Source organism: Papio anubis, chromosome 2, assembly GCF_008728515.1.
Source record: "Papio anubis isolate 15944 chromosome 2, Panubis1.0, whole genome shotgun sequence".
NCBI classification, from domain to species: Eukaryota; Metazoa; Chordata; class Mammalia; order Primates; family Cercopithecidae; genus Papio; species Papio anubis.
The window spans coordinates 93,750,813-93,778,071 of NC_044977.1; the positions used below are offsets into that span (position 1 = coordinate 93,750,813).

Consider the following 27,259-nt stretch of genomic DNA (forward strand, 5'->3'; position numbering starts at 1 on the left):
TTCCTTTTCCTTTTTTTTTTTTTTTTTTTCTTTTTTTCCCTGTTTTTCCTCTTGGCCCCAGCTCTGAGTGGGCAACCATTCAACCACCCATCTTTGGTCCATCTGTCCATCTACCATGTCAGCAGGTCCAGCCCCCAGCACCTGGTCACATGACTGTCTCCCACTCTTCCTGTAGCAGGGCGGGTGGCCGCTCAGGCCCAGAGGCCTCCTCGTCCAGGCCCGAGCAGGAGCCGTTGAGGAACCCATCGTCCTTGGGAGCAGCCACGGCAGGTGGTGTGGTCTCGAGGGTCTCCAGGGCTGGGGCCCCTGGCTTGGCATGGCCAGGCAGCTGAGGGTGGCCATTGGTGGTGGCAGTGGGCAGTAGACGGGGGCTGAGGGGCAGGCCGAGTCCCACACGGGGGCCAACGTTGGTCACACTTGTGTGGGACACCATGGGGCCATAGCTATAGCTGCTGCTCCCGCTGCGTGCCTTGCGCTTGAAGTCCAGTGCCAGTGTCCAGCGGCTCCAAGATTTCTTGATCTCAGCTTGTACCTTGGGGCAGTAGGGGTGAGGCAGTCAGGTGTATCTCCCAACCCCAGCGATGCCCCATCCCTGCCCCTGGACACCCAGCACAGAATGAAAACAGGAATAGGGGGCTCCTGGGAAACTCCAAGGCCAAGTGAAATCCCATCCTCACAACAGGGTGCTTGGTTGCAGGCAACTGACACACCCAGAATCTACATCGCATCCTCAGAACAGGGTGTTTGGCTGCAGGCAACTGACACACCCAGAATCTACAAGGTTCAAATTGCCCCAAAGGTGGCTGAGTCCTCCAATCTGGGTCAGAGAATTCAGCGATGGGGCTGGGAAGGCACTTGGCTATGCCAAGTATCTGGTGACCGAAGAGTCCCCAGATCCTAGCACATCCTGAGCCTGCATCATCTGGAAAGACTTCTCTGCTTTCAGCATGTCCTCAGGGGTGTTCTTGGAGGAACAAAGAAGTAACTCGGTGGAAGAATGGAGAAATGAGCCTGAGGAAGCCTCTGGGGTATCTGCCCCACCGTGCCCTGCGCCAACACTGTCTCCTGCTTACCTCGCCATTGCAGAAACAGTATATGATGGCGACAAAAAATCCCTGTGAAGAGGGGTGTCTGGAATCAGGGCCTGTCCCCGGAACCCTTCCCACCCTCAGCCAGGCCAGGGCCAGCATTGCGCACCTGGAAGGAGTTGAAGAGCATCTCATAGTGCATCTGGACTTGCCAGAGCGTCCCTGAGACCTCGGTGTATGGTGTGGCCATGAAGACGATGTAGTGGACGCCAAAGAGGGGCATGAGCACCAGCGTGGATTTGAGCAGCTTCCTGGGCCAGCGGGGCAGGTAAGTCAGGGCCAAGCTACTTCCCCTTCAGCAAGCATCGTGCCACCCCCCACCCTGCCAGCCCCAGGCTCCGGAAGCTCAAAGGGACCCAGGGCTCAAGTCACCACAGGAGGACAACCCAGTTCACCTGCATGGCTGCCGTCCAGGCCAAGTGCTAATAGGGCCCCTTGGTTCTCAGCGGTGTCTCGGAGCGGACTTCAAATGACAGTCCCCCTGTCCCTGGGCCCTTCGCACCTGTGGAGCCCTCAGCTGGCAAGCACTCCCCTCCAAGGTCGAACCTCACTATCCCACAGTCCACTCCTCAGGTTTCAGTTGAGCTGCAGCCTTCCTGGGGCCACCTACCGCCTACCTGTTCCTCAGACTCCCTGCAACCAACTCTTTGAAGAGAGGTTCAAGTTTGTCTCACCCTCACAGACTCCAGCTCTAGTGCAGGGCCTCATACAAGTGGGCAGGCTGGCTTTGGGGTGCCCCTAGGGCCTCCCATCACTGCTGGGCAGGCCAGGTGGGTGAGGACAGCCAGGGAGTCAGACGCTGGGTCCTTTCCCTTGCCCCAGGCTCGTTCGTGGGGCCACTGTCTTTCCTGGGGTACATGGTGCCAGGACTCAGGGACCCCTGAGGAGCCAGCGCATGGCAGGCATGGTGGGCTCACCGGTACTGCTGCCGCGTGTCACACCGGCCAGCGTTGGTCTCCCGCAGCTTGGTGGCGAGCACTCGGACGATATTGATGAAGAGGATGAAGTTGAGCTGTGGGAGTGAGGGGGCTGCGTCTGGAGGCTGCACCCTAGCGGGGCGGGGCAAGGCCTGGCAGCCACGGCCATAGGTTCTGCTCTGTCACTGCGTCTCTGGGTGGCTCCTTGGGCCCTTGGTTTTCCTTTCTGGGCTGGAGTGTGGATCAGCTGGTCCTCCGGCCTCTGTGGCTCTGACACTGGGGTCTAGGGAAGCCTCCTAGGTCCCTGTCAGGGGCTGGTTCCAGGGGTCCCAGGCACACATCCCACCCTCCCCTGTGGCCAGCAGCCCACCCGTGCTCACCACAATGGAGGCCAGGATGGGCACCTGGATGATCCACTTTTTGTTCCCGGAGCTCAAGTCCCAGCACCTGGGGGAGGTTGAGGCATTAGCTCCCACCCCTCCTGTTCCCATCCTAAGACTGCCCACAGAGGCCCAGATTTGGTCTGGTGACATTAGCTGTTGAGGACACAGGGCAGGGGGGTTGGGTGTGGCCAGGCCTCAGGCCACCCTCACAGGCATCTTTGTAACTAGCCGCCTGTGACCCTGAGGGTGCTCCTGGCTGGAGGCTAGACTGAGAACTCCTGAGGCTGGGCCATTGGAGGCCAGGGTACAGGACGCCCTCTCACATGCTGCCTGGAAGAAAAGGGACCCAGGGGTGCTTCTTGCCTGGGCCCCTTCTCCACCTGGACCTACCCGGTGTTGGCCAGGGTAGCTCTGACACTGACCCACACAGCCACGAAGACAGCGGGCAGACCTGCGGGCACAGAGGGGAACAGTGTGCGGGGCTGTGGCTACTGTCCACAAGGTCATCCCCCCTCATCCTTGATGACCCCCAGCTTACCCCACCATTGCCCTGAGCCCCTGACCCTGGGCACTTGGGCCACTTGGTGACAGAGCCACACTCTGCCATGTAGTGCCCTAACAGCCTCCCCTTAGGGCTCCAGCCCTCAAAACCCAGCTCAGCCTCTGCCCCCATCTTGGCTCCATGTCACATGCACATATATGGGGTACAAGGTATAATATAATAATAAGGTATCACTAACTGATCCAAGTCCTGTCCATTTCCTCTGCAGAGGGCACTGCTTTGGACTTGCAGCTCCCATGGGGCGGGAGCCTATTTTCCGCATTTTTTTTTTTGCCCCAGCACAGCACTCCCACAACCTGGTTTGAAAGGTCCCAGCCCTCATGGATGAGACTGGATGGGGTGAGAGGTTTTTGTCCCAAGCAGAGGCCACAGGGAAGCCTCGGTGTGTTGGTATGTCCTGGCCTGTGCCAGCTCAAGGGGCACATGGCATCTTTGGGTGAGCTGTGCCTCTGGGAAAGGAGCCCCAGGTCCTCCCCAACTGCACACCACCAAGTTGACTCTAGGCCTGGTCCACCCTTGGAGGGATAGGGTATGACCTGAGGGTAAGAAAAGAGCTGTGACATTCCTGTGCCCCAGGATCCTACGCACTCCCAATCTGCATGTTGCCAGCCCACTAGGACACTTCCTAGCCCCAGAGCCTGCATCAGTTCCTGGGACCAGCTCAGGTCTCCCCAACTATGGGGCTTGTCATGGTGAGGTCAGGGTCAGGATGTAAGTCGAGGGTCAGGGAGGTGGTGGCTGTTGACCTGCAGGCCTCTGGGTGTTGACTGCGGAGAGGGCTCCAGCCACCCGGCCCACCCCTCTGCAGTCTGGCCAGTTGTCCCGGAGCCCAGCCAAGCTCTGCAGCTGCCAACAATAATGGACAATTATCGGTAACTGGATCCCAGAGCCTGTAGGGAGTTGGGAGGAGTGCACGGCTCCAGCAACCCATTCTGCAGAGAGGCTGTGAAGCCCAGGTGATGCTGAGGTGCTGGGCCCACGGCTCTGGGCCATGGAGCCCGCAGGCCTGCTGAGGCTGGCAATGGTGTGGGCAGATCCCAGTTCCAGCCCCAGGCTGACCTCTGACCCAGTATCCTACTCTGATCCTGAGTTGAATCTTGGCCTGATGGTCCCTCCTTCCCCTGTCCTTAGGCCGAGCCTCAATTCAGGTGAATCTAACCCCAGGTGAACCTGATCCTGGGCCAAGCCCTACTGTTCCAAGCCTGGAATGGGGTCAGGATCACAGGGCGGCAGGCCTCTCTCCTGCTGTTCCACTTGGGGCGGGATGTGCTGTGTGGGGCTGCCCTCTCCGTCGCCCATGATCCCACCCCTGCCGGCGCCTCACTACCCGCTGTGCCCGCATACCCCAGCCGAAGACTGTGAAGCCCCACAGGTACTTCTTCTCTGAGAAGAAGGCCATGAAGATGAGGCTGTGCAGGTACAGCCCCTCCACCAGAATCCAGTAGTAGTTGGTGGCCAAGAAGTAAAGGAAGAAGGTCACGGCCACCCTGCAGCCCGCCTAAGAGACCAGCTGGTGTTAGAGGGCAGGGCCTGCCTCCCGGAAGTCAGGGCTGGGCTGGGGGGCTGGGGTGGCGGGAGGGGACAAGTGGTGCAGGCCAAACAGGCCAGGAAGGGGCAGGCTCCGCTTGGGGGCTCTCTCAGTGGGGTGTGGTGTCAGGGGCAGGAGGCAAAGTGAAGAGGTAGAGTGGCTGGGGGGTACTGGGTTGAGGCAGGAGCCTTGATGGCAGCACGGGGCATGTGGGACCCTGAGCCCTTGGCAGCAGGGTTGGCGGCAGAGCTGAGGGTTGCAAGGGACCCTGTGAGACAGGTTTCAGTGGCTGAAGCTAGTGGGGCTGGCAGGAGGCAGGCAGGGCGAGGGCTGGGCTGGAGGAGGGGGCGGGGCGGGACCCCAAGAGGCCAGAGGCCAGTGGCGGCACTGGGAGCTGGCGGGCGGAGGGGCACTCACGTAGCCGGCAGCGGCGGTGGCAGGCGGCAGGGGCGCCTGGGCGATGGTGCGCAGCTCCTCCTCGGTGAGGCGCTCAGCCTCATCGAGCGTGGCGCCAGAGTAGAGCACCGCGTCCTTGACGAAGATGCTCACAGCGCGCAGCATGAAGGACAGGAACAGGTGCATGTGAATGTAGTTGCGCGTGCAGTGCAGCCGCCTGCGGGGCGCGCGACATCACCGTGGGTGGGGGCACGGGGACGCGCGGCAGGTGGGCATGGGCAGGAAGCTGGGCTGTGTGCGGTAGGTAGGGACACCCGCCGGGGGTGATGGGTGCAGGGAAGGAGTTGCATCAGACCTCGGCCACCACCCCCTCCTCCAAGATGTCCCAAGGCCTCTCGCCCCGCCCACCTAAAGTAGGCCAGGATGAGCACAGCTACTGTGAGGGACGCCAGGGACACGGAGTAGCCCACGGTGTAGATCATGCCCAGGCGGTCAAACACCTCCTGTGCGGGGGGAGACACAGTCAGATCCCTGGGACCCAGGGTTAGCATCAGGGTAAGAGCAAGAGGCCAGGGTAAGGTTGCTGGAGGAGTCAAGGTTAGGAGTCAGGGCTGGGTCAGGGGTCACCCGTGGGGTGGGAGTGAATTTATCCCGGTCACGTTGGGGAGGAGAAAGGCTCGCACCCGTTCACGAGTCTCATTGGTGAGAAATTTGACACACTCGCTGTAGTTGGCCCACGTCCTGTTGTGCCCAGGCACCAGCTCCCAGCTGCCATTGCGGTCACAGCGTCGGTAGGCATGGCCTGCAGGTTCATGGGAGGTCAGGGCAGGCAGGGAGGTCTGGAGGCACTGAACCCCTAGCTCCAAGTCTCAGCCTCCCTCTGATCCCCACCCCTTCCAGCAGGCCTCACCTTTGTGATTGAAGTCATAAATGTAGTCCGGACAGGGCACAGCCACCACCTCACCTGGTGCCCCCAGCGGCCAGCACAGAATGTGGTCCCATTCAGGCAGGCAGGGGCGCCCTGTGCCCAGAGACAGACAGGGTAGGGGACACCAAGGGAGAGTCAAAGCCATGGTTAGTGACCCAGAAGGATGAATACGTCTGTGTGTGTGTATTTTTTTTTTTTTTTAGACAGAGTTTCGCTCTTGTTGCTCAGGCTGGAGAGCAATGGCATGATCTCGGCTCATCGCAACCTCCGCCTCCTGGATTCAAGCAATTCTCCTGCCTCAGCCTCCCGAGTAGCTGGGATTACAGGCGTGTGCCACCACGCCTGGCTAATTTTGGATTTTTAGTAGAAATGGGGTTTCTCCATCTTGGTCAGGCTAGTCTCAAACTCCTGACCTCAGGTGATCCACCCACCTAGGCCTCCCAAAGTGCTGGGATTACAGATGTGAGCCACCACGCCTGGCCCATGAGTGGTTGTTGGTTCCTGCAGGGACAGGTGTGCCCCAGGCAGAAAAATTCAGGCTTTGGAGCATTCTGGAGAAAATATATTTCTGTGCCCTGCACCCAACTGGCCTCATAGAATTTACTATGGCCTCTGAGATACAGGTACTGGCACTGGCCCCATTTTCCAGATGGGCTGACAGAGGCCAAGAGAGGTAGGCAAGTTGCCAAGGTCATACAACACAGGGCCCTGTCCTCTTCAAGTACTCAACCCCAGGCCAGGCCTCTCGCCTTTCTCTCTGCTCTTGGAACCACCTTCCAGGTGTCCTTGAAGAAGAGCAAGTACCCAGATTAACTCTCCCTCAGCTGGGAGGCTCCCTGTGTGCCCCTTCCCCTGGGACCATGGACAGGAGGCAGGAGGTCTGGTTTTTAGTGCCAGCTGGACTCCAAGTTGCTGCTGACCTCACTCAGGTGTCCCCGGTCTTTCTATTTCCATTTCCTCATTGGGAAGTTGGGATTAACCACATCGGTCCACGCTTCTACCACCACCCAATGCCTGCCCTGAGTACCTGCTGTGAGACTCCCACGGCCACCGCTGGGGGAGATACGATTCCCCAAATCTCAGTGCTAATGCTGGGATTCAAAGTAGGGTGGCATCCCACTTTGGAGACCCAGCCTCACTGCGGGGAGGCTAAGTGATCTTGGAGGTTCCCCAGCCTCTGGATCTTCCACATTCCACTCCCAGCTTACAGCCCCCTTCTCTCTCTCTGTAGGGCTCCAACCACAGGACTCTCCAGCCACCCTGGAAGGCTGCCTCAATGGCTGGACCCGCCCTGGCTTGGTGAAAGGCTCTCTGTCCTGGGCGCCATATTCCCAGCCCCACCCAGCCAGGCCCACAATTCCCTCTGGTCCCCAGGGAGCCACAGGGTGACCACAGCCTCCCAGATGTGGCCCATCTGGAATCCACTGCCCACCCGGCCGGTTCAAACTGGCCCTGTGGCCAAAGCCTGGGCTCTGTGTCTGCCTCTCCTCATCTGCTTCCCTCCCTTCTCTTCTCCCCGACTTGTCCCACTGCCTCTGGCCCCACCCTCTGCCACTGCCCTCCTCTCCTGTTCTATTTCTGTGGCCTTCCCCACTATGTGTCCCCGTGTACCTCCTCTGACACACTGAGCCCTAGACTTCAGTGTGTGCCTCGTGGTCCCCTCTGTCTCTATGACTGTCTCTCCCTGCCTTTCCGTTGATCTCTGTCTCCATGCCTCTCCCTGTCTTTCTCTATGTGCCATTCTCTCTGTCTTTGTGTATCTCTCCCTGCCCCTCTGTCCCCCAGGGTTCTCTGTCATCTCTCTCTCCATGGGTGGGGCCGTAACCCTGGGTCCACTCTTGGCGTGGTGCTGGCAAGTTCTCTGTTCATCTCTCTCTGAGGCCTGAGCCATTCAGCTCCCCTTCCTTCCCACTAGACTCTGTCTTCTCCCAGCCCCTTGCCTTTTACTTTCTTTTTTTTTTTTTTTTTTTTTTTTTTGAGACGGAGTCTCGCTCTGCCGCCCAGGCTGGAGTGCAGTGGCCGGATCTCAGCTCACTGCAAGCTCCGCCTCCCGGGTTCCCGCCATTCTCCTGCCTCAGCCTCCCGAGTAGCTGGGACTACAGGCGCCCGCCACCTCGCCCGGCTAGTTTTTTGTATTTTTTAGTAGAGACGGGGTTTCACCGTGTTAGCCAGGGTGGTCTCGATCTCCTGACCTCGTGATCCACCCGTCTCGGCCTCCCAAAGTGCTGGGATTACAGGCTTGAGCCACCGCGCCCGGCCGCCTTTTACTTTCTATAAGAGCCAAGAAGCATGTGCTCACATGACAGGGACAGTGCAGTGGGGGTGGGCAGATCCAAGCCCATGCCAGCTGGATGCATGGAAGCAGAGACATACCTCGGTGCCTGCTGCCAGTGGGTGCCTCCTTGTCCTCCTCAGACTCAGGGTAGAGCTTCCCAGATGGCTTATCTTTCCTGGGCTTCCCTGATGTAGATGTAGATGTCCATCCCTTGTCTGATTCCATTATGTTGGCTGGAGAAACCAGGGTGGTAATGATGGCTGTCAGCTGTGCTACAACAGGAGACCCGGGGTACTCTTCAGCCTTAGACTCCCCCTTTGTACAATGGGGGGGTTGTCTCCTGCCCTGCTGACACCCAGGCTGTTGGGAGATCTGAGACGATGGGTGAGGAGGTGTTTAACAAAGTGTAAAGTGCTTGCCAGGTGAAGTAATAAGAGGAGGTGGAGATTGTCCCCCAGGGTTGGAATGGGAGTGCAGGATCAGCTAGTGGGGTGAGCACTAAACATGGGCAAGACAGAACAGAGGCAGTATCCTCCCACCCAGGAGTCAGGAGTGGGGGCCAAGGCCACGCAGCAGTGAAGGCCCCACCAGGGGGCGCACGCTGAAAGCAGACAGAGTGGGTGGAGATGTCAATGGACAGGTTACATGGCGAAAATGAAGTCTGGCCTGAGTGCTGTGCAGGTAAAGAAGCTGGTGGTGAGAAGACAAGAGCAAGGTGGTACAGTCAAGAGTGAACAGAGAAGGCCACCCTATCCCCTGCCCTGGACCCTCAAGTATGTGGTTCACAGCTTCCACAGTGGCCCTGGAGATGCCTCATCTGAGATGGAGCCTGGCCTCTCTTCTCATTGGAGAGATGCTGGAGGTCATTTTTTTTTTTTTTTTTTTTTTGACAAGGTCTCCCTCTGTCACCCAGCCTGGAGTACAGTGACATGATCACGAATTACTGCAGCCTCAAACTCCTGTGCTCAAGTGATCCTCCCATCTCAGCCTCCCCTATAGCTGGGACTACAGGTGTGCACCACCACACCTGGCTAATTTTTAATTTTTTTTTGTAGAGATGGGATCTCACTATGTTGCCCAGGCTGGAGAGGTCTTTCTTCCTAGCCACAAAGTCTTCCTCATTTTCTGACTTGTATTCCTTCAGCCACCGCCCAAGCTAGGCCCCACTGGCCCTCACATGTCGGGTCTGTGGCAATGATGGGAAGCTGAGTCCAGGCAGCCTGGACTGGGATGAGAATGACTGTGTTCATTTTCCTGCCTCCACCCTCAGGCCTCAGTGTGGGGATGTGGGTAGCAGGATCTGGTAGAGCAGGAAGAGAGAGGCTCCATGGTGGATGGTGAGGGGCAAAGAGAGGCTCCCTCCAGGCTTTCACAACTAAGAAGAGGGGCTGGGTTCAGGACCCAGAGTGAGGAGGCCCACCTGACCCCCCAGATCTCGATGTGACTGGGAGCCACTGTTGGGGCTGGCATCGGTGGGGCTGTGACTGCAGAGACCATGTGAGTCTCTGTGAATGTGAGCAAAATCTGTGTGCCACAGAGTGTGTGTTTCATTGTGTGCTTGTGTTCTGGGCGTGCACCAGCCTCAACCCCTGCAGAACCCTAAGAACTTGTCAGGCGAGGAAGCTGCTCCTCTCCTTCAGTCAGTTGGGGTCTGGGCCTCTTCAGTTGATGAGATTAACCCGACAGTCATCAGTTTGAGCGCTGGTGGTAGACAACACAGGGACCTGAGCTCAAGACTTAGGACAAGCCAAGGATGCCCGAGCCTGCTGACTCCACTCTTGCACCACACACCCCACTTCAGTCCTCACTTCGGCCTGGCGCCCTTTACCTGAGTCCACCCCCACAGAGAGCCTTCACCTGGCTCTGTATCCTGGGTCCCCCCCTCGACTGGCCCCTCCCTCACCTGGCCTCATCCCCAGACCCTCTTCCTTTGACCCCCACCTGGCCTCTGCAGGACCTCCTTGAGCCGTTTTTCACACTGGGCCTGAGCACGGTGCAGCAGGAAGATCTGTTCTTCTTTAGTCATGACGTCATCTGCATCCACCTGCCAAGCCGAAGGTCAGACCACAGGCAGGACTTTCTGGCACAGCAGCAGGTCCCAGAGACATCCCAATTTCCCAGAGGGATTACCCCCTTTCAAAAGGCCCTGACTCTAGAGGGAAGGTGGGATTTCCCCTGAGTGTGGAGAATCTGCTCTATGGAGCTTGCACCTTACAGATGGGAAGCTGTGGCTCTGACCGGTAGGGACTGCCTGATTGAACGGAAAAAGGGGGGAGGGCTGTCTCCTGCCTGCCCGCCAGTAACCCTGTAGGCTGCAGTCACTGATACTCTCTGTCCAGTCCTTTCCCCAGGGGTACGTGGGACTGGAATGGAATGTCCCAGGATGGATCCACATAGGATCCCGGCTGCCTGCTGGGGACGTGAGTCGGGGGCAAGGGGTGGATAAGGAGTGGTGAACTCTGGGGAGACAAACCCAGCCTGGAGTCCTTCAAGTACTGGCACCCTGGGGGGCCTTGGGAGTCACCAGTTTCCATCTTGGCCCAGATCCCCAGTCAATGCTGTCCCCAGTGAATGTGAGTGCCTCAAAGCCTCCCCTCCTTACAATCCAGAGACAGAGAAAGAGAGAGAGAGAGAGAGAGAGAGAAAGGATAGAGGAACTGCTGGGACGCGGCCTGGGTTCGGCTGGGCACTCTGGTGCTGGCTGTGGGTGGGAGTCCCTCTCATTCCACTGCTTATCTGGGAGCTCCCTCCATCCAAGCCGACTCCGGAGTTCTGATGACACTCAGGCCCTCACTCCTGCTATTCTCTGCCTGGAATGTCCTTTCCCTTCCCTCCAGCCTGCACACCCTGGGCCCTGGCTGTCACCCACAGGGACTCACTGGCCTCATTATAAGAAAGGAAATGAAATATGCGGGAGGAGGCTCACCCCTGAGCAGGTGGCTGCTGAGGGGTCTGAGCCTCTATCCTCTGACTTAGGAGAAAAGGAGTCGGGGTAAAGGCAGCATCCCGCCCCGGGAACAGCTTCGTGTGCCCAGCCCAGCCATCCCGTGAGTGTGACCCGCAGAGGTTAAGGCGGTCTCTGATACCTCCCCAGGGCGGAGCTGTCAAGCCCTCAGCCCCATCCCTCTTAATTCAGGGCCGTGTTTCCTCCGACCCCTGGGCAGGGGTATGTCCCCTGAGATGACCCCCTCCACCCCTCTCCCAAAAGGCTACGTCTCCTCAGCTCCGGGGCAGAGCCTCATCCTTCAGATGCGCCGTGGCGGGGCCGGGGCCCTGCAGTTCAAGCGTGGCTGTGCAGGGCGGGAGGACCCAGAGGAGGCAGGGGAGGAAAGAGGCGGGTCGGGGATGGGGCGGGCCAGGTCAGGGAGCCTGGCTGCAGGGAGAAGTTAATTGACCGCGTCTCTTGGCGGCAGCAGCGATGGCTTCCAGGGCCAAGGAGTCTCCAATTGGCTCGACCGGCCTCGGGTTCTGCTGGTTCCACTTAGCGGAGCCGCGTGCGCGTCCCTCTGCGTGCGCGCGCAAGTGGCGGCGCATCCCCGAGTGGCCGGCGCGTGCATTTGTGTGTTCCCGTCCGTGTGCGTTCTCACGTGGAGACTGTCCAGCACGTCAGTGTGGGGCGCAAGCCGGACGTGTTTGTGAGTTTGCACGTGCACATGTATTTCTGGGCATAGGGCGGCGTGTGCGTGTCTGTGAGTGAGGCGGCAGCTCCTTAGCCTTTGAGTCTGTGGGTGGCCCGTGCTTCTGGTGTCTCTGGGGGGCTGAGGTGGACCCTGAGGTCTCCGCTGGACCACTGCTGTGGACCCCAGGAAAGGCTGGAGTAGATCCCCACGTGTCGGCTGGCTGGCCTAAGCTCCTCTATCCTAGTCCCTTTGCTTCCACAGCTATGGCTGAGCCGGCTGGGGTAGAGGTAGACACAGAATGACTGGATGGCTTAAGGGAGAGCAACTTGGACTTGCCAGGATCCAGGGGCCTCCAAGACTAACCTGAAGCTCTCCCTGTGCCTCTTACATGGGGGATCCATGCTGCTGAGGGGGCTGATCCCTGCCCACCCCACTCCATTTACAGCACCCATTCACTACCATTTCCATCGTTGCTACTGGTACCTCCATCAATAACCATCATTACTGTCACTAACACCAACACCAGCATCACCAGTCCCTCCCAGTATACTACTACCACCACCACTGGCATCACCGTTACCACCATGAGCACTACTGTAACCATCAATATAACCACCATCACCACTATCCGCACCATCACCACCGGTACATCACCAGCACCACTGCCACCACCTCCAGCATCACCAAGGCAACATTAGCACCATCACCAATACTACCACCTGCCCAATAACTACCATCTACACTGCCTCTGCCATCTTGTTGTCTTACCCCCTCCCCACTATCCTCCTCCTTCTGACACCTCCACCCCTCTCAAGATAAACCCATTATGCTGTATTTTCTCTAGCTGATGGAGAGCTCTGGAGTGACTGATGGAGGCTCCCACCCATCCCTAGACACTCGCTGACTCACCGGGCCTCCCAACAGACAAAGCAGCCTACTGATATGACTGGGGGTCACCCCTGATGGCCTAGACTACAGGCAGGTAGTCATGGCTTGAAAACTGCGTGGCCATTTGGCAGACTGACTGCTGAAACCTGACCAACACACCCCTCACTGGCTCAGTGAATTGGCTTAGCCTCTACCTCCTGCTGTTGGCTTTACCTTCTCCATGGCCAGGAGGAGGCACACCCCTTTGTCTGGAGTTGGGATGTTCAGGAGAGGGAAAGATATGTGCTTCCAGCACGCATGGCTCCCACACTCCTTCATTCATCCATAGGAGTGGTGGCCCCACCTCTGGCCTCCCTGAACTTTAGGACGTATTTCTCTGTTAGCACAGCCATTGCAACAAGAATAACTCATGTTAAAGTTAAGGAAGCACTTTCCCAAGAAGAGGAGGACAACCCCACACCAAGTGCACTACCCCTCCAAACCTTAGCTCACAGCTCCATGCCTGGAATGCCCCCACTCCTGTTCACTCCTCTCTCCAGCTGTGCCCTCCTCTTCAAGGAGATTCTGCCACCAGCCCCAGAGTGTGAATCCCACCTCCACCCTTGACTGGCTTCGTGTCTGAGAAAGTTGCTTAACCGGTGTGCCTCAGTTTTCCTGTAAAATCAGGGTAATAATAGGGCTGTTGTTGGCCGGGTGTGATGGCTCACACCTGTAATCCCAGCACTTTGGGAGGCCAAACCAGGCGGATCACCTGAGGTCGGGAGTTTGAGACGAGCCTGACCAACATGGAGAAACCTCATCTCTACTGAAAAATACAAAATTAGCCGGGCGTGGTGGTGCATGCCTGTAATCCCACCTTCTCGGGAGGTTGAGGCAGCAGAATTGCTCAAACCCGGGAGGTGGAGGTTCTGGTGAGCCGAGATTGTGCCATTGCACTCCAGCCTGGGCAACAAGAGTGAAATTCCGTTTCAAAAAAAAAAGGCTGTTGTGAAGATTAAATGAAGCACTTCACAACAAGCCTGTGCAGGGGTGAAGCTCAGGAAAAGCTGGTTGCTATTGTTGATACTGTGAGCAGCAGCAGCAGCAAGTCACACCCCGGCCATGTGCACCCCTGCTGCCTGGTGACATGGGTGCTCCCAGCCAGGCCAGGGACTGGGGGAGATTATCTCATCCCCATGGTGAGGGGCAGATGGGAGATGGAGCCCCAGGGAGGACTAGAGGCAGGGACCACAGGAGGACCTGCCAGATAAGGTGTTCCTGGCAAGCTTTTGGGATGGACGCATATCCCAATGGCTCCTTGCATTTCTGAAACCACTCTGGACTTACATTAGGATTCCAGGTTACTGCCAGAGCCCCCACGCTTGAGCTTAGGAGGAAAAAGGACCCCCTCTTCTGCCTCTGCCCTGGCTGAGGAGGCCTTATCTCCTGGGGATGAAGGGGAAATGCTGACAGCTGTAACTCGTCTCAGCCTGGCATGCCCCCTTGTCTGCTACTCCCTTCTCCCCGCCCCTCCCACCCTCTCCCCCTTGAAGAGTTCCTGTCTTCTTGGCCCAGCGCCAGGGTGCAGACGACTTAGGCTTGCATCCCCTTAGATCCAGCGGATCTGCACATCTTGGGTCTCAGGGGTAAGGACTGGGGGTCTGGGGCTGGGCTGTGGCCAGGGGTTACTTAGTTCATACCACCACTTATGGGCCACTCAGCCCTGTACCAGGTGTCCCATATCCCCCCAACACTCTTCCTATGGTCCTGATGAGGGTTGACTTGACTCCCCCAACCCAGCCATCACGGTGCTTGGCTCCAACACCCACCACTATAGCACATCCTCCCCATGGTCAGCAAGGAGCTTTAAAACACATGCCTCCTGCACCTTCTACCACATCCCCATCTTACAGACAGGGACACAGGCCAAGAGTCACGGAAAGAGGAGGGCCAGGGATGGAGCTAAGATCTGCTTGACACTGAAGCAGCAGCCCTGGAAGAAGGGAAAGAGAGGAGGAAATGCCTAGCCACACGGGTACCCTGGCACCAGCCACGGTATCATCTTTCCACAATCCTGGATTTTAGCTGCTGCATTAAGCAAGTCTCTCTTTGCAGACCTCCTAGGGCAGCTTCCCCAAAGCCGATTCAGGAGCGGAGGTGGGTAGACATAAAGGTGACGGTGATGCCGGTGATGGCAGCTTGTCCCCAGCTGTAACTGGGTAGAGGACAATTGGGCTCTGATGTTGGGAATGAGGCCGTTGATGCCTCCAGCAGAGCCAGAAGGAGAAAACCCTGGCTAACAGGAGACCCCTTCGTGACCTCCTGGCCTTCCTACAGCCCTCCTCCAGGTTCTACTACTGGGACCCATGCTGGCACCCCTGGATGTCTCCTGTGCCAGCTGGCTGGGACTGCTCCCCCACCCCTGCTGCCCTCTCTCTGTCCGGCTGGCCTGAGCAGGCTCCTCGTCCTGCCCCACCACCGCTGACAAGTGCTGACTTTTCCTCCCCTTCGCCAGGCCTTCCTGAACAGGCTGCCTGTGTTTGGGGCTGGGAGGGGCTGGGGGGGAAGAGGCACTATGACGCCTCTCATCCCAGCCAGCCAGCGTGGCCGCCTTCGGGGCAGGCAGTGGGATGGAGCCTGGGATAGCGGAGTTGGCTGCTAGGACCTGGTGGATCTTCACAAACAGCCCCTACCTGGGCTGAGGAATCAAGGCCCAAAAGAACAGTATGGCCTAATCTAAGCCATCGCCTGCTCAGCAGAATGGGATCCCACTAGGTCTCACCTCGGGCATAAGACTGGCCCCAGAGTTGGGGCTTTTAAGGGTTTGAAGGTCTCTGATGTTTCTGCAAACCTGAGCAAAACTTTGCGCCCTTCTCCCAGTCATACTGTATTTTGCAGACAATTTCAGAGGTCTGCAAAACCCCCGCCCCACCTTTTCTTTTTCCTGAGGACTCTCCTTCTGAAATAGCTGCCTTCCTGATGTGGTGGCTGGACCAGGGAGTGTCCCCAGAAGGCCCACAACAGGAATCTGGGGGAGGCTACTTGACGCCTCATTAAAACATTCCGAAGAAAACCCAAGTTCCTGGGAGGGCTTGGCCCCCCTCCTACTGCTCTGTCCATAAGCTGTTTCAAGAGCTGAGGTGAATGTGTTTAAGGGCAGGTGATATAAAAAGCTTCAACAAATCAATACGAAAAAGACAAATAACCCATAGCACGACGGTTAATGGCCCCAAGCAAGCTCTCACTGTAAAGCCCAGAAGTCACTGGTAATCAACAAATTAAAATGACAAGAGACACCATTTTTCACCTATCAAAGCAAAGGTGAAACACAAAGAATCCTCCTAACATCCTATGAGACAGTGGGCATGGGGAGAGAGGCCCTCCTGGTTGGTCTTGGTGTTGTATAAGTATAAAGCAGCACAAGCCTTTCAGAGGGCAATTTGGCCATGCTATTAAAATAAAAAATGTGTGTATTCTCAGACCCAGCAATGACAAAATCTAGAAATATCCTATTAGGAAATAGTCACATGGGGACACCAGAGGGCATTTCAAGGAGCTTCCCTGCCACCATCTGGAATCACGCATACATAGACATACACACAAATTATGCAGAAATAATCTAAATGTACATTCCTATGGACTACTTAATGAGTCCCAGGTTTTGGAGTACTATGTAGCATTAAAAAAAATTCATGTTTACTGAAATGAAGATCTCTAAGACACACCTTTACGTCAAAATATGTATGTGGCAGAGCCCTATCTAGAAACCGATACCATTTATTTAAAAACAACCAACCAGACAAATAGACAACGACGAAACTATCTACTTGATATGTACACAAAGAGGTACCATTTGGAAACACACCGAAAGAGGAAGGAGAACGCCCCTCTACCCAAACCGCTAAAAATGGTTTTCCCTAGAAGGGAACTGGGGCGTGGGAGTGATCAAGGAGGGCTTCTGTTTAATTTTTATTGATTGACTCTCTTTTTTTCTTTTCAGAGACAGGGGCTCACTCTGTCACCCAGGCTGGAGTGAAGTGGCGTGATCACAGCTCATTACAGCCTTGAACTTCTGGGCTCAAGCAATTCTCCCTCCTCAGCTTCTCAAGCAGCTGGGATTACAGACTTGTTTGACTCTTGTATAAGAACATATTCATATATCAGTTGTGAAGCTAAAAATAACAAAATAACAAAAGGATTTTTTTTTTTTTTTTAACAGAGTCTCACTCTGTTGCCCAGGCTGGAGTGCAGCGGTGTGATCTCAGCTCATTACAATCTCTGCCTCCTGAATTCAAGTGATTCTCCTGCCTCAGCCTCCCAAGAAGCTGGGATTACAGGCATGTACCACCACGCCTGGCTAATTTTTGTATTCTTAGTAGAGATGGGGTTTCACCATGTTGGCCAGGCTGGTCTGGAACTCCTGACCTCAGGTGATCCACCTGCCTCGGCCTCCCAAAGTGTTAGGATTACACACGTGAGCCACTGCACCTGGTCATTATTTAATTTTTAAAAAAGAAAGAAAAAGAGAAAACCCAGAGTGAGACATGAGGATCTCCTGCCAGCAGCAAATCTGCTGCTGCTTTGGAGGAAGGAATTCAGTGCAAAGGTCTAAAGATCCGGATTCAAATTCTGCTGTGCCACATACTCACTGTGTGACTCTCAGGGCCCTTTCCCGTAGAACTCACTGGGTGAATGGATGAAATGAGAAAACAATCTGTGACAGTTTCTAGCTTAGAATCTGGGGACAGCCACTGTTCTGTACATGTTGGTTTCTTCCTGTCTTTAAAAGCAAGCAACCAGCAGGGCGTGGTGGCTCACGCCTGTAATCCCAGCACTTTGGGAGGCTGAGGCGGGCGGATCGTGAGGTCAGGAGATCAAGACTATCCTGGCTAACACGGTGAAACCCCGTCTCTACTAAAAATACAAAACCAGCTGGGCGTGGTGGTAGGTGCCTGTAATCCCAGCTACTTAGAAGACTGAGGCAGGAGAATGGCATGAACCCGGGAGGCGGAGCTTGCAGTGAGCCGAGATTGCACCACTGCACTCCAGCCTGGGCCACAGAGCAAGACGCTGTCTCAACAACAACAAAAAAAGCAAGCAACATGGCCAAGCTGCCCCTGGAGCAGGCTGGAAAAGGTCCCACACACTCCCAGCCTGTCAGTCCACACCACAGTCTCTTGTGAGTCCTACCCGGTGGTCACATCTTCACATTCAAGGCCTGCCCCATGCTGAGCTCCAGCTTCTCTTGTTGCAGTTTCTCCTCCACCTGTGTACATGCGTCCTTAGGAGGACGCATCCTCAAGGACAAGAGTGACACTTTGCCTCCTACTCACAATCTGTGGGTCCATCCCTTCCTCCAAACTCCACCCTCCCAGACCCTCAGGCTCCCAGGTAACTATTTCCTGTACAGCAGAAGATGGACCAGCTGAGTCTGGCCACAACCAGTGTCCTCCCGATGGAATGCTCTTTGGCCCCCAAATGTGAGGTCACTGGAGATGCGAGCCTGGTCTTGGGACCAGCTGGGCAGGTAGCATACAGGTTTGGTGACTGGCCATGAGGTAAGGCTGGTGGGCTTGAGGGGCATAGGTGCAGATCTAAAGGGGTGCAGTAGCCCTTTGGGCTCAGGAGAGGGAGCTGGGAGGCTGCCAGCTTCTTGCTGGCCCCAGATGAGTCCAGGAGGCCCATAGCATATTGGATGGGTGAGTAGGCTGCCCCCGCCCTTCAGTCCCAATCTTCTGGCCCCGAAGCCAGGGAGTGTCCAGTGAACTCACATGCCCCAACAAGGTCCTAGGCAGACTGAGCACCGGCATCTCTCCTTCTACCCTCAGACATTGGCCAGGGTGAAGCCTGGAAGATTCTCTGCGTATATCCCAGCTTCCCTGGAGAGCAGTGGGGCTCTGGGTACCCATACTCCATACACACATAGAGGTACAGGGCTTGGCACTGGGTTGGCATGAGATAAATAACGGTCATTGTGGTTGTGTGATTCGGACCAGTTAAAAATGGGGACAATAACCTTCCTCCAAGAGTGACTGGAAGGATTAGACTAGCTAATGTATGTGAATTGCTTAGAACAATGGCAAGTAGAAAGCCCTACAGAAGCATTTATGAAATACACATATGAAAACAATAGGCCCGGGTGCACAGGCGCTCACAAAGGCACACACAAACACACACAACTGCGCCTCCAAGTCATGCACCCACAGCTTCAGACACTGAAGCTCACCGTGAACTCACACGGGGACTCAGACACTCACAATCACACAGACCCAGATGAACACTATGCCCAGAGTCCCACAGAGCCCTGCTCTGACACATAGACTTACTCTCAGGACACCCACACCCATCACCCTGTCTACCCCTCAGACCGTCACACCAAACTCTGGCGGGGGTGGTGGTGGCTCTATCCCTTGGCATTCGTCAGTACTTGGAGTGTCTCTGCAGAGGGTGTTGAGCTCTTCTGAACCTCAGTTTCCCCATCCACAAGACCTTGTATGGGGCTGTCTTTGGTGGGGAGCCTTTGCTGGGGCCAGAATTGTGAGGGCGTAGGCACAGGTAAGTGGGAAGTGCTGAGGACCACAGAGAAAGGGAGAGCCTCTGATGATGGGATTCGCAGGCAGATGTTTCTTCCAGGCCCTCTTTTTAGAGATGGGGCAACTGAGGCATGGAGAAGGACAGTCCAGGCTTACACAGGCATCATGCAAAGGTGGAGGAATTCCAGGCTCCTGGGAACCGCCTGGAACTCTGCCCTGTGTAGGGAGCTGCTGCTGGTTAGGAGGAGGAGGCTACCTTACTGCCGCACTCTATACCAGGCAGATGCCCCCACTGGGGAGCAGGGAGAAGGGGCTTCGAAGTTAGGCGCACAGGCAGACAGCTTCCTCAGGAACTGGCTGGTCCCAGGGGATGGGGTTGCTGTGGAATAGGATTGAGGGGCTGGGACAGCCCCCTTCCGAGAAAGTGGCCCCCAGACCCTGACCCGGAAGGAGGAGGTGCTGCCCACTCTGCGTCTCCAGCTCTCTGCCTTTGCCTGTCTCTCCCTATTTTTCTTTGCTGTTCTTGGTCTGTCCACCCCTCTAGCTGGGGGGAATCTCTCCTCCCCACCCGGCTTTGTCTCTGTCTCTCCTCTCCCTCTAGCCTTCCCAACCATTCTGCTTTTAGGTCTCCACTCTCAGGGAGTGACAGTCTTCCCAGGGGTCTCCTCACTTCCCCACAGGGTATGCTGTGCTTCTACTACAGGGGTGCACTGTGAGGTCAGTCTCTCCTTTAGGGACCTCCATCGCTGCTCCATGCCACACCACACCACACCCACCTCCTTGGAGAAGCAGCTTCTACCCTGGGTGAAGCCAGACATGTGTGCATGTGTGTGTGTGAGGGCTGGAGGGGACCCCTAAATCCTACCCCCTGCCTGGATGATTCTGACCTCAGACCTACATTCCCCGTGTCCGGGACCGCAACAAAACTTGCAGAAAACAGAGGTCCCCAAAGCAAAGTCTGTGGGAGTATGTAGCAGGGCCAAAGCCCAGCCTTCTGCTGGGTCACACTGTCATCTTCCAGGGAGAAACAGCCATGGTGCTCACAGAAGCAGAGGATGGGGAAACCTCAACCACAAATTTCCAGATTTGGGACCCCAAACGAGGCTTCAGAAATAGGGAGGCTTCAGGCAGCTGGAACCCACAGTCCAGACATCCCAGAGACAGCAGGCACCTAGGATCCTGGATCAGAGGGGACTCTCAAAGTTCGAACTACTGGGGGAACTCAAGACTGCGTGCCTTAGACCTATCCCGCGGACCCCAGGGTAAGCCGGCAGCCTGTCCCGGAGTGTTGGCGGCGGGGGACTCACCAGCGCGTACGCGGAGCTGAGCACGGGGCAGCAGAGCAGGAGCGCCAGGCCGGGTGCGATCCGGGCGGTCCCCATCGCCACCGCCTAGGGCCGCGTCCCTCGGGGCAGCCGCCGCCGCCGGCCCTGGTGGTGGTAGGGGGTGCAGAGCTGCGTCAGGCCGGCCGCCCCGCCCACGCCCCGGCCTAGGGGACCCCGGCGTCCCGGCGGCCCGAGGCCCCGGGGCCCGGCGCGGGGCCCATGCGCTGAGGGCGAGCGAGCGAGCGAGCAGCGCAAAGGAGGGAGGGAGGGAGGGACAGGAGGGAGGGAGGGAGAGCCGGAGGCCGGGCGGGCGGCGGGCGGGCGCCGAGCGCTGCGGAGCGGCCCGTCTGCCTCGGAGCGGAGAAATCACATCCATATGGCCGGGCCCCCCGCCCCCGGCCCGCCCCCCGCCCCCCTCCCGCGCCGCCTTTTCTTTCTTTTTTTTTTTTCTTTTGGGGAAATGGGAGCTGTGGCTTCGCCCCACGCCCAGTGGGGGGAGGGGGCGGGGGAGGGGTCGGGGTCGCGGTCTGCGGGGGGCGCGCAGGACTGTTATTTTTAGCTCCGCGGCTTTCGCCCGTAGGGAGTCAGGGCCGAGCAGGGGGCGCGTTCTGAGTCGCGCGGGGCGTGCAGCTAGGGGACGCGATCCCAACTTTGCAGTCACACTGAGCCCTTCGGTGTTCCGGCCGCCAGCCCCCGGCCGCTCGGCCTCCTGAGACCCCAGCCCCTCAGCAGTGGCAGCCGCCTCCCGCACCGCTTCCCCATCCTCGGCCCGAGTCCCGCTTGCGCCTGTGCGGCTCGGGTGCGCCAGCGGCCCCGACGCTCTGTCGGTCTGCCTGTCTGTCAGTCCGTCTCTAGCTCCCCCGGCCTTGGCCTCAGTTCTTCCAGCGGCCCCAAGCTCCGTTTCGGTCACTCCCTCGCTCCCTCCCTCCCCTTTTTCTCTCCACGAAAACATTTGCAAGTTTCCAAAAAAGCCACCGAGCCGAGCGGCGCGGGGCTGGCGACTCCCCCGGGTTCCGAGGAGGCGCCGCCGACTGACACCGAGACAGAGCAGCCTGGCTGCTCCGGCCAGGCCCGGAGTCGCTCCTCCCCGACTCCGGCCACTTCCCCTCGGCGCAGGTCCCCAGCCCCGACTTACTCCGAGCGCGCCGCCGCGGCCCCCGCCTTGCCATGGATGTCGGGGCCCCCCCGACAGCCTCCCCAAGCCAGCGCCCCGTCCGCGGCCCCGGGGGGACTTCATGGAGCTCTCGGGATACCCCCCCACTGGCCGGCCTAGCCTCCAGCGCCCCCCGCCCGGCCGCCGCTCGGAGCCACCGCCCGCCGCGCGCGTCCCTCGCCTCGGCGTCTGCCGCTCCCCTCCCCCCAAGTCGGGCGCCTCTTCCCTCCCCCGCGCCCTCCCGGGCCTCTCCGCCCCCACCCCCTCCGCCGCCGCCGACGCGGGAGTGTGGAGAGGCCGAGAGGAGCCCGCTGCCCCCCGCCCCGGGACATTGCGCTAGAGGCCGAGGCCCGGGGTCTTACAGCGGCGGGATGTGAGTGCCGGGGAGACGGGGCGGGGGCAGCTGTGACATCGAGACCCGAGCAGGGAACCTGGGACGCCGCCGCCGCTTCATTCTCTTTTGGAAAGCACGGGCTTTCCCCCCGCCCCGCGATCATCCGGTCCCCGCTGGCGAATAGAGACCCTCAGCGGAGAAGCAAGCCCTCTTTCTTCATGGGCGAATCCCCTGGGAGGCTGCCCGGTACCCCCGCGCGCCCCCGGCCGCGACGCTGTCAGTCCACTGGGCTCCAGTTCGGGCTGGGTCGGGGTCCCTGGGGAGGCCGCTCGGCTGCCAGCCCCGAGCCCGGCTTGGCTGCTGCCGCCCTCCCCCACTTCCAGCCCCACCCTCGCCTCGTCCCCTACCCTCAGTCCCAACCCAGTCCTGTCGTTCCGCTCGGCCCTAGGCCAGCCCCGACCCCTGCCCAGGTCTGCAGCCACACATCCCGCTCCCTCCCTGCCCAGCGTCTCTTCGGGTCCGGCTCTCCGAGTCTCGACCCATTCAGCTGCTGGCCGGGCCTCTCCAGCTCGCCCGGCCCCAACCCCGGCGACTTGAGGCTGCCAGACCTGGGGCTCAATCCAGACATCCACTCTCAGGCTTCACCTCCCTCCCCCGTCTCCACCCCCACTCCCGAAAGCTAACAGCCGGCTCATATCCGCCTGGGACCCTCGACCTAGGGGAAGGCAAGGAGGAGTCCGCGGGGGTTGGGGCTGAACGGGGAGGGATTTCTGTGCTTGGCTGGGGAGGGCACGCTGGAGCTCTAAGAGTAGGGGACCTTCGACCCCAAACCTACCACCTCCCGGTACCAGGTGGGGAAACTGAGGCGGAGGGAGGGGCTGGGGATGCCTGGAGCGGAGGGCTTTAAGGATGGCGGAGGAAGCGAATGTATGAGGCCCTAGGAAATGAGTCTGGGCTAAGCAGCAGCCTGTGCTTGCCCGCTTACCAGTTGTGTGTCCTGGACACTACCACTCTTCGGCTGTCTGGACCTGTTTCCTCATCTGCAAAATGGAGAGGTTGGCCAGCTGATTCAAGTGCAATGTTAACTTTACTGTTTAGTTTCCACGAGGGTGAGCGTCCTGGCCCATGGGCTCCAGGGGCTCTCCAGACTCAGTCTGTGGATATTGAGCTCTTCAGAGCCTGCAAACCTGTCCTCTAACCCTCAGTGCGAATCTGCCAAGCCCAAGCCCTAAGGCCTAGGATCCAGCTGCAGCCACCCTTCTGCTGACTCAAGCCCATCCAGCTTCCAGACTGCACTCCCAGGTGCATTCCCCATGTATTCTTCTTTCTTCTTCTTTCTTCTTCCTCCTCCTCCTTCTTCTTCCTCTTCCTCTTCTTTCTTCTTCTTCCTTCTCCTTCTCCTCCCTCTTCTTCTTCCTCTCTTCCTCTTCCTCTTTCTTCCTCTTCTTTCTTTCTCTCTCTCTCTTTCTTTCTTTCTTTCTTTCTTTCTTTCTTTCTTTCTTTCTTTCTTTCTTTCTTTCTTTTTCTTTCTTTCTTTCTTTTTTTCTTTCCTCCTCCTCCTCCTTCTTCTTCTTCCTTCTTCCTTCTTTCTTCTTTCTTTCTTCAACAAAGTCTCACTTTGTCATCCAGACTAGAGTCCAGTGGCATGATCTCTGCTCACTGCAACCTCCGCTTCCCAGGTTCAAGTGATTCTCCCAAGTAGCTGGGACTACAGGTGTGCACCACCAGCCTGGCTAATTTTTGCATTTCTTGGTAGAGACGGGATTTCACCATGTTGGCCAGGCTGGTCACGAACCCCTGACCTCAAGTGATCCACCTGCCTCAGCCTCCCAAAGTGCTGGGATTACAGGTGTGAGCCACCAGCCCTGGCCCTCCCCATGCATTTCTATGGCTGCCTCCCTTCTCTGTGCCCACTGCCCTCATTTCTTGTTCTGGTGTTCAAGGGCAGTGCTATTTGAGACAGTTTCTTCCAAAAAAGACTCTCCCTGACAGGAACTGTCTGCTAGACTCCTGGCCTTCTTCACATATCCACTCTCCTGCTTTTGTCCTTGCTGCTTCCTCTGCCAGGATCATACTCCTCTGCCTGGTGTAAAGGACACTTCCCTCCCTCCTTGTGTGCCCACATCCTCCATTACTGGGGAGGGAGGTTGTGATTTCAGGGCTGCCTCCTATGGTATGTAGGCTCCTTGGGACAGAGGCCCAGGTGCCAGAATGGGCACCTAAAGAACACTTGTGGTTCTTCGGTGTTATATTTTAATGGTCTCAGCTTTATTATGCCTCTGTTTCTTTTCTTTTTTGAGACAGAGCTGTTGCCCAGGCTGGAGTGCAGTGGTGTGATCTTGGCTGACTGCAACCTCCACCTCCCAGGTTCAAGCAATTCTTTGGCCTCAGCCTCCCAAGTAGCTAGCATTACAGTTGTGCACCACCATGCCTGGCTAATTTTTGCATTTTTAGTGGAGATGGGGTTTCTACATGTTGGCCAGGCTGGTTTCAAACTCCTGGCCTCAAGTGATCTACCTGCCTCGGCCTCCCAAAGTGTTGAGATTACAGGCGTGAGCCACCACACCCAGCATTTTTTTTTTTTCCCAGACAGGATCTTGCTCTGTCACTCAGGCTGGAGTACAGTGGCACGGTCACGGCTCACAGCAGCTTGGACCTCCTGGGCTCAAGCAATCCTCCCACCTCAGCCTCTCATGTAGCTGGGACCACAGGCATGAGCCACCACACCTGGGTAATTAAATTTTTTTTTTTTTTTTTTTGTAGAGACGAGGTCTCACTTTGTTGCCTAGGCTGGTCTCCAACTCTTGGTCTCAAGCAATCCTCCTGCCTCGGCCTCCCAAAGTGCTGGGATTACAGGCATGAACCACCACACCTGGCCTATGCCTGTTTCTGTGTCTCTAAGTTTTATGGTTCTGTGACCACTGATCTCCCACCCTGCTTTCCCCCTTGGTGATGAGAAAAGAACATTAATGGAGGGATCGGAAGGACTGAGAGATAAAACTAGAGGCTGAGGGAGGAGATCTTTTCAGATCTGACACCAGGGAAAACTTGAGATTTGGAAACTTACTATTTGTACTTGGGAGGACCAGAGTGGGCTGTGGAGAGGGCTGCAGAGAGGAATCTTTGATGGGTGCTGGGCCCCTTAAGGGCATTCCCCTTGCCATAACTCATGTGCCTCACCCCATAGTCCCCTGCTGGACATTCCACAGCTGTGGGTGGGGCCACAGATCCTCTCTCTCACCCTCAGGCCTCTGGTTAAAGTGCCACCATGAGGGTGGGGGTGTCACACATTAACTGGTAGCACCCAAGCACCTGGCAGAGTCAGCTTGCCCTTTTTGACAAGCAGGCCCCAGGGGCCTGGTTAGTCAGTTTCTGGTTAGTGTCAGGTCAGTGTTAGTTTCACTGGAGTTTGAAAAGGCCTGGCTGGAGGTGGGGAGTAGGAGTGAGTCCCTGTCTCTAATCCCCAGGCTGGGGCCTAGGAGGAGGAGCCAGGGTGGTCACTGGATCTCAGAACTGCAGTAGGGGCTGGACTCTGGCCCCACCCCTGCTGGTGTGGCAGCCCCAGGCTGACAGGCCTCTGCTGCAGCCATCCCACTGTGACTAGGGCTCTGGCCAAGGTACACAGACCCTGGGGCCAGGGTGGGCATCAGACACCAACAAGCAAGGCAGAGGCTCAGCTCTCTGAGCAATGCAGCCTGGTTCCCTCCCTCAGAAAACCCCTTGCCCTTGCCCGGACCAGGGATTCTCTGGGACTAATGGCTCACATCTATCTATTTCTGAGTCCTTATATTCCCCCACTGCTTCATCCCAACACTAGCCCCAAAGTCAGCCTGCATCCAAGCTTAGCCCTGATCCCAGACTAAGCTCTATCTCCATAATGAGCCCCAGCCTCAGGCTGAGTTCTTATCCCAATCTGATTTCTAGCCCCTGGCTGAACTCTGACCCCAAGCTGTGCCTCCACCCAGACCTCTCTCAGCTTCCAGGCCCCTCTGGAAGCTTTTTGAGGCAAGAGGCCAGTAGGGGAGGGGATGACCAGGCCATAAGTGAAGCGAGGTGCCACTTTTACAGCCATTTCGGCTGCTCATAAACACCCCCTGACACCCGGCGGAGTCGCTGGAGGCTCCCATGGCAGCTGGCCGGGCAGCCCCCTCCCCTTGCAGCAGAAGCACGGCTGCCCGGCTTTCTTGCTTCTCAGGAAGATGAAGGGAGGGACGATGGGGGCACCTGGGGCCAGCAGGCTCTGTCCCAGCCAGTGAGCACTCCCAAAGAGCTAGAGGTATGGGCTTTCTGTCCCTGCTGGCCTCATGGTTACAAGCCCTCTGCTGTCATAACACCAGGTCCACAGATGTGTCTCCATGCAGGCATGTCTTGTCTACCCCACAGCACGGCCGGCCCAGGTACTTACACCCTCACCCCCGGGGAAACCACAGACTTCGACCTCCCAGCTGTGCTCAGGCCCCCAGGCTCCCCTGGCCCCCACTCACCTGGAGCCCACGGGCCTTCCAAGTCGGGCCTACAACTGCAGAACAGACTCAAGTTGGCCACGGGGAGGCCATGGATAGTCCCTGAGCAGCTTCTGTGGCTCAGGCCTAAGCAAGGATAGCGCTGCTGAGGACAGGAAAAGGCCTGAGTCAGAGCTTCCACTTGAAAAGAAAAATTAATTATTTTTTACCAAGCCCTACACTGGCCCAGGACTTTGTCCCAGACCCCTAGTCAGGAGTAGGAGGCAACAGAGACAGATCCAAGCATGCCAGTGTTCAGATGCCCTGGGTTGGGCCCTCGTCTCAGCACCCATGGGTCTGCCTGCCAGGTAACCGGGCCCACTCAGGCTGCCAGACATGTGTGTGTGCCTCAGTAGTCCTCCCCTTGCCCTGCCACGCCTCTCTCTTAGTCTCTGTGTCTCTGTCTGACCCTCTGGTCCTTTCCACATCTCAGGAATATCAGGCCGCCATGAGGTATGAACACAGCCCCTACTAGTGACTTCACGCAAGTTTAAGGCACCCAGAGAAATCAGAGGGGAGCTGGAGGTGGTTCTTGCCTGTGTCACGGGCAGGACAACTGAGGCCCAAGAAGGCCTGATCTGCCAGCACTGGGTACCCAGTGGCTCCTAGACGGAAGAGATTGGGGTGGGGGCGTCATTCCACTCCTGCCCGTGTCCTGACCCCTACAGCCCCACAGTCACCCCATATCTGACTCCTTGCCCACTGGAATGTGGGCTCCTGGTGAGGAGTCAGCCAGGAAGCCCTCTCTATCTGCCTCCCAGGCCCTTCCAGGCCCAGGGTCTGCTTAAGCCGTCACAGGTCCCAAAGGCGGGGGGCTGTGGACAGGATGACCTCTCTGTGGGTCTGTA

General features: G+C 57.5%; 1 protein-coding gene across 6 annotated transcripts; it reads right to left on the minus strand.

The window, feature by feature from the left end:
* On the minus strand, positions 1-26,542 carry PTH1R (parathyroid hormone 1 receptor). Of its 6 annotated transcripts, none has more exons than XM_017955486.3 (16): positions 26,394-26,542; positions 22,895-22,949; positions 20,405-20,527; positions 10,019-10,121; positions 8,176-8,349; positions 5,785-5,895; positions 5,558-5,676; positions 5,283-5,377; positions 4,896-5,091; positions 4,295-4,448; positions 2,779-2,839; positions 2,386-2,452; positions 2,006-2,100; positions 1,198-1,335; positions 1,074-1,115; positions 1-532 (listed from the first exon to the last, which is right to left on the minus strand). In XM_017955486.3, exons 3-16 carry the CDS (start codon positions 20,477-20,479, stop codon positions 412-414), a joined length of 1,551 nt encoding a protein of 516 aa, XP_017810975.1. In that variant the 5' UTR covers positions 20,480-20,527; positions 22,895-22,949; positions 26,394-26,542; the 3' UTR covers positions 1-411. The 6 variants fall into 6 exon arrangements, with proteins under 6 accessions (XP_017810975.1, XP_017810973.1, XP_003894558.1 ...); XM_017955484.3 differs by having other exon boundaries at positions 1,198-1,339; positions 26,394-26,540; XM_003894509.5 differs by having other exon boundaries at positions 1,198-1,339; positions 8,176-8,310; positions 26,394-26,539.
* Positions 26,543-27,259: the final 717 nt, after the last annotated feature.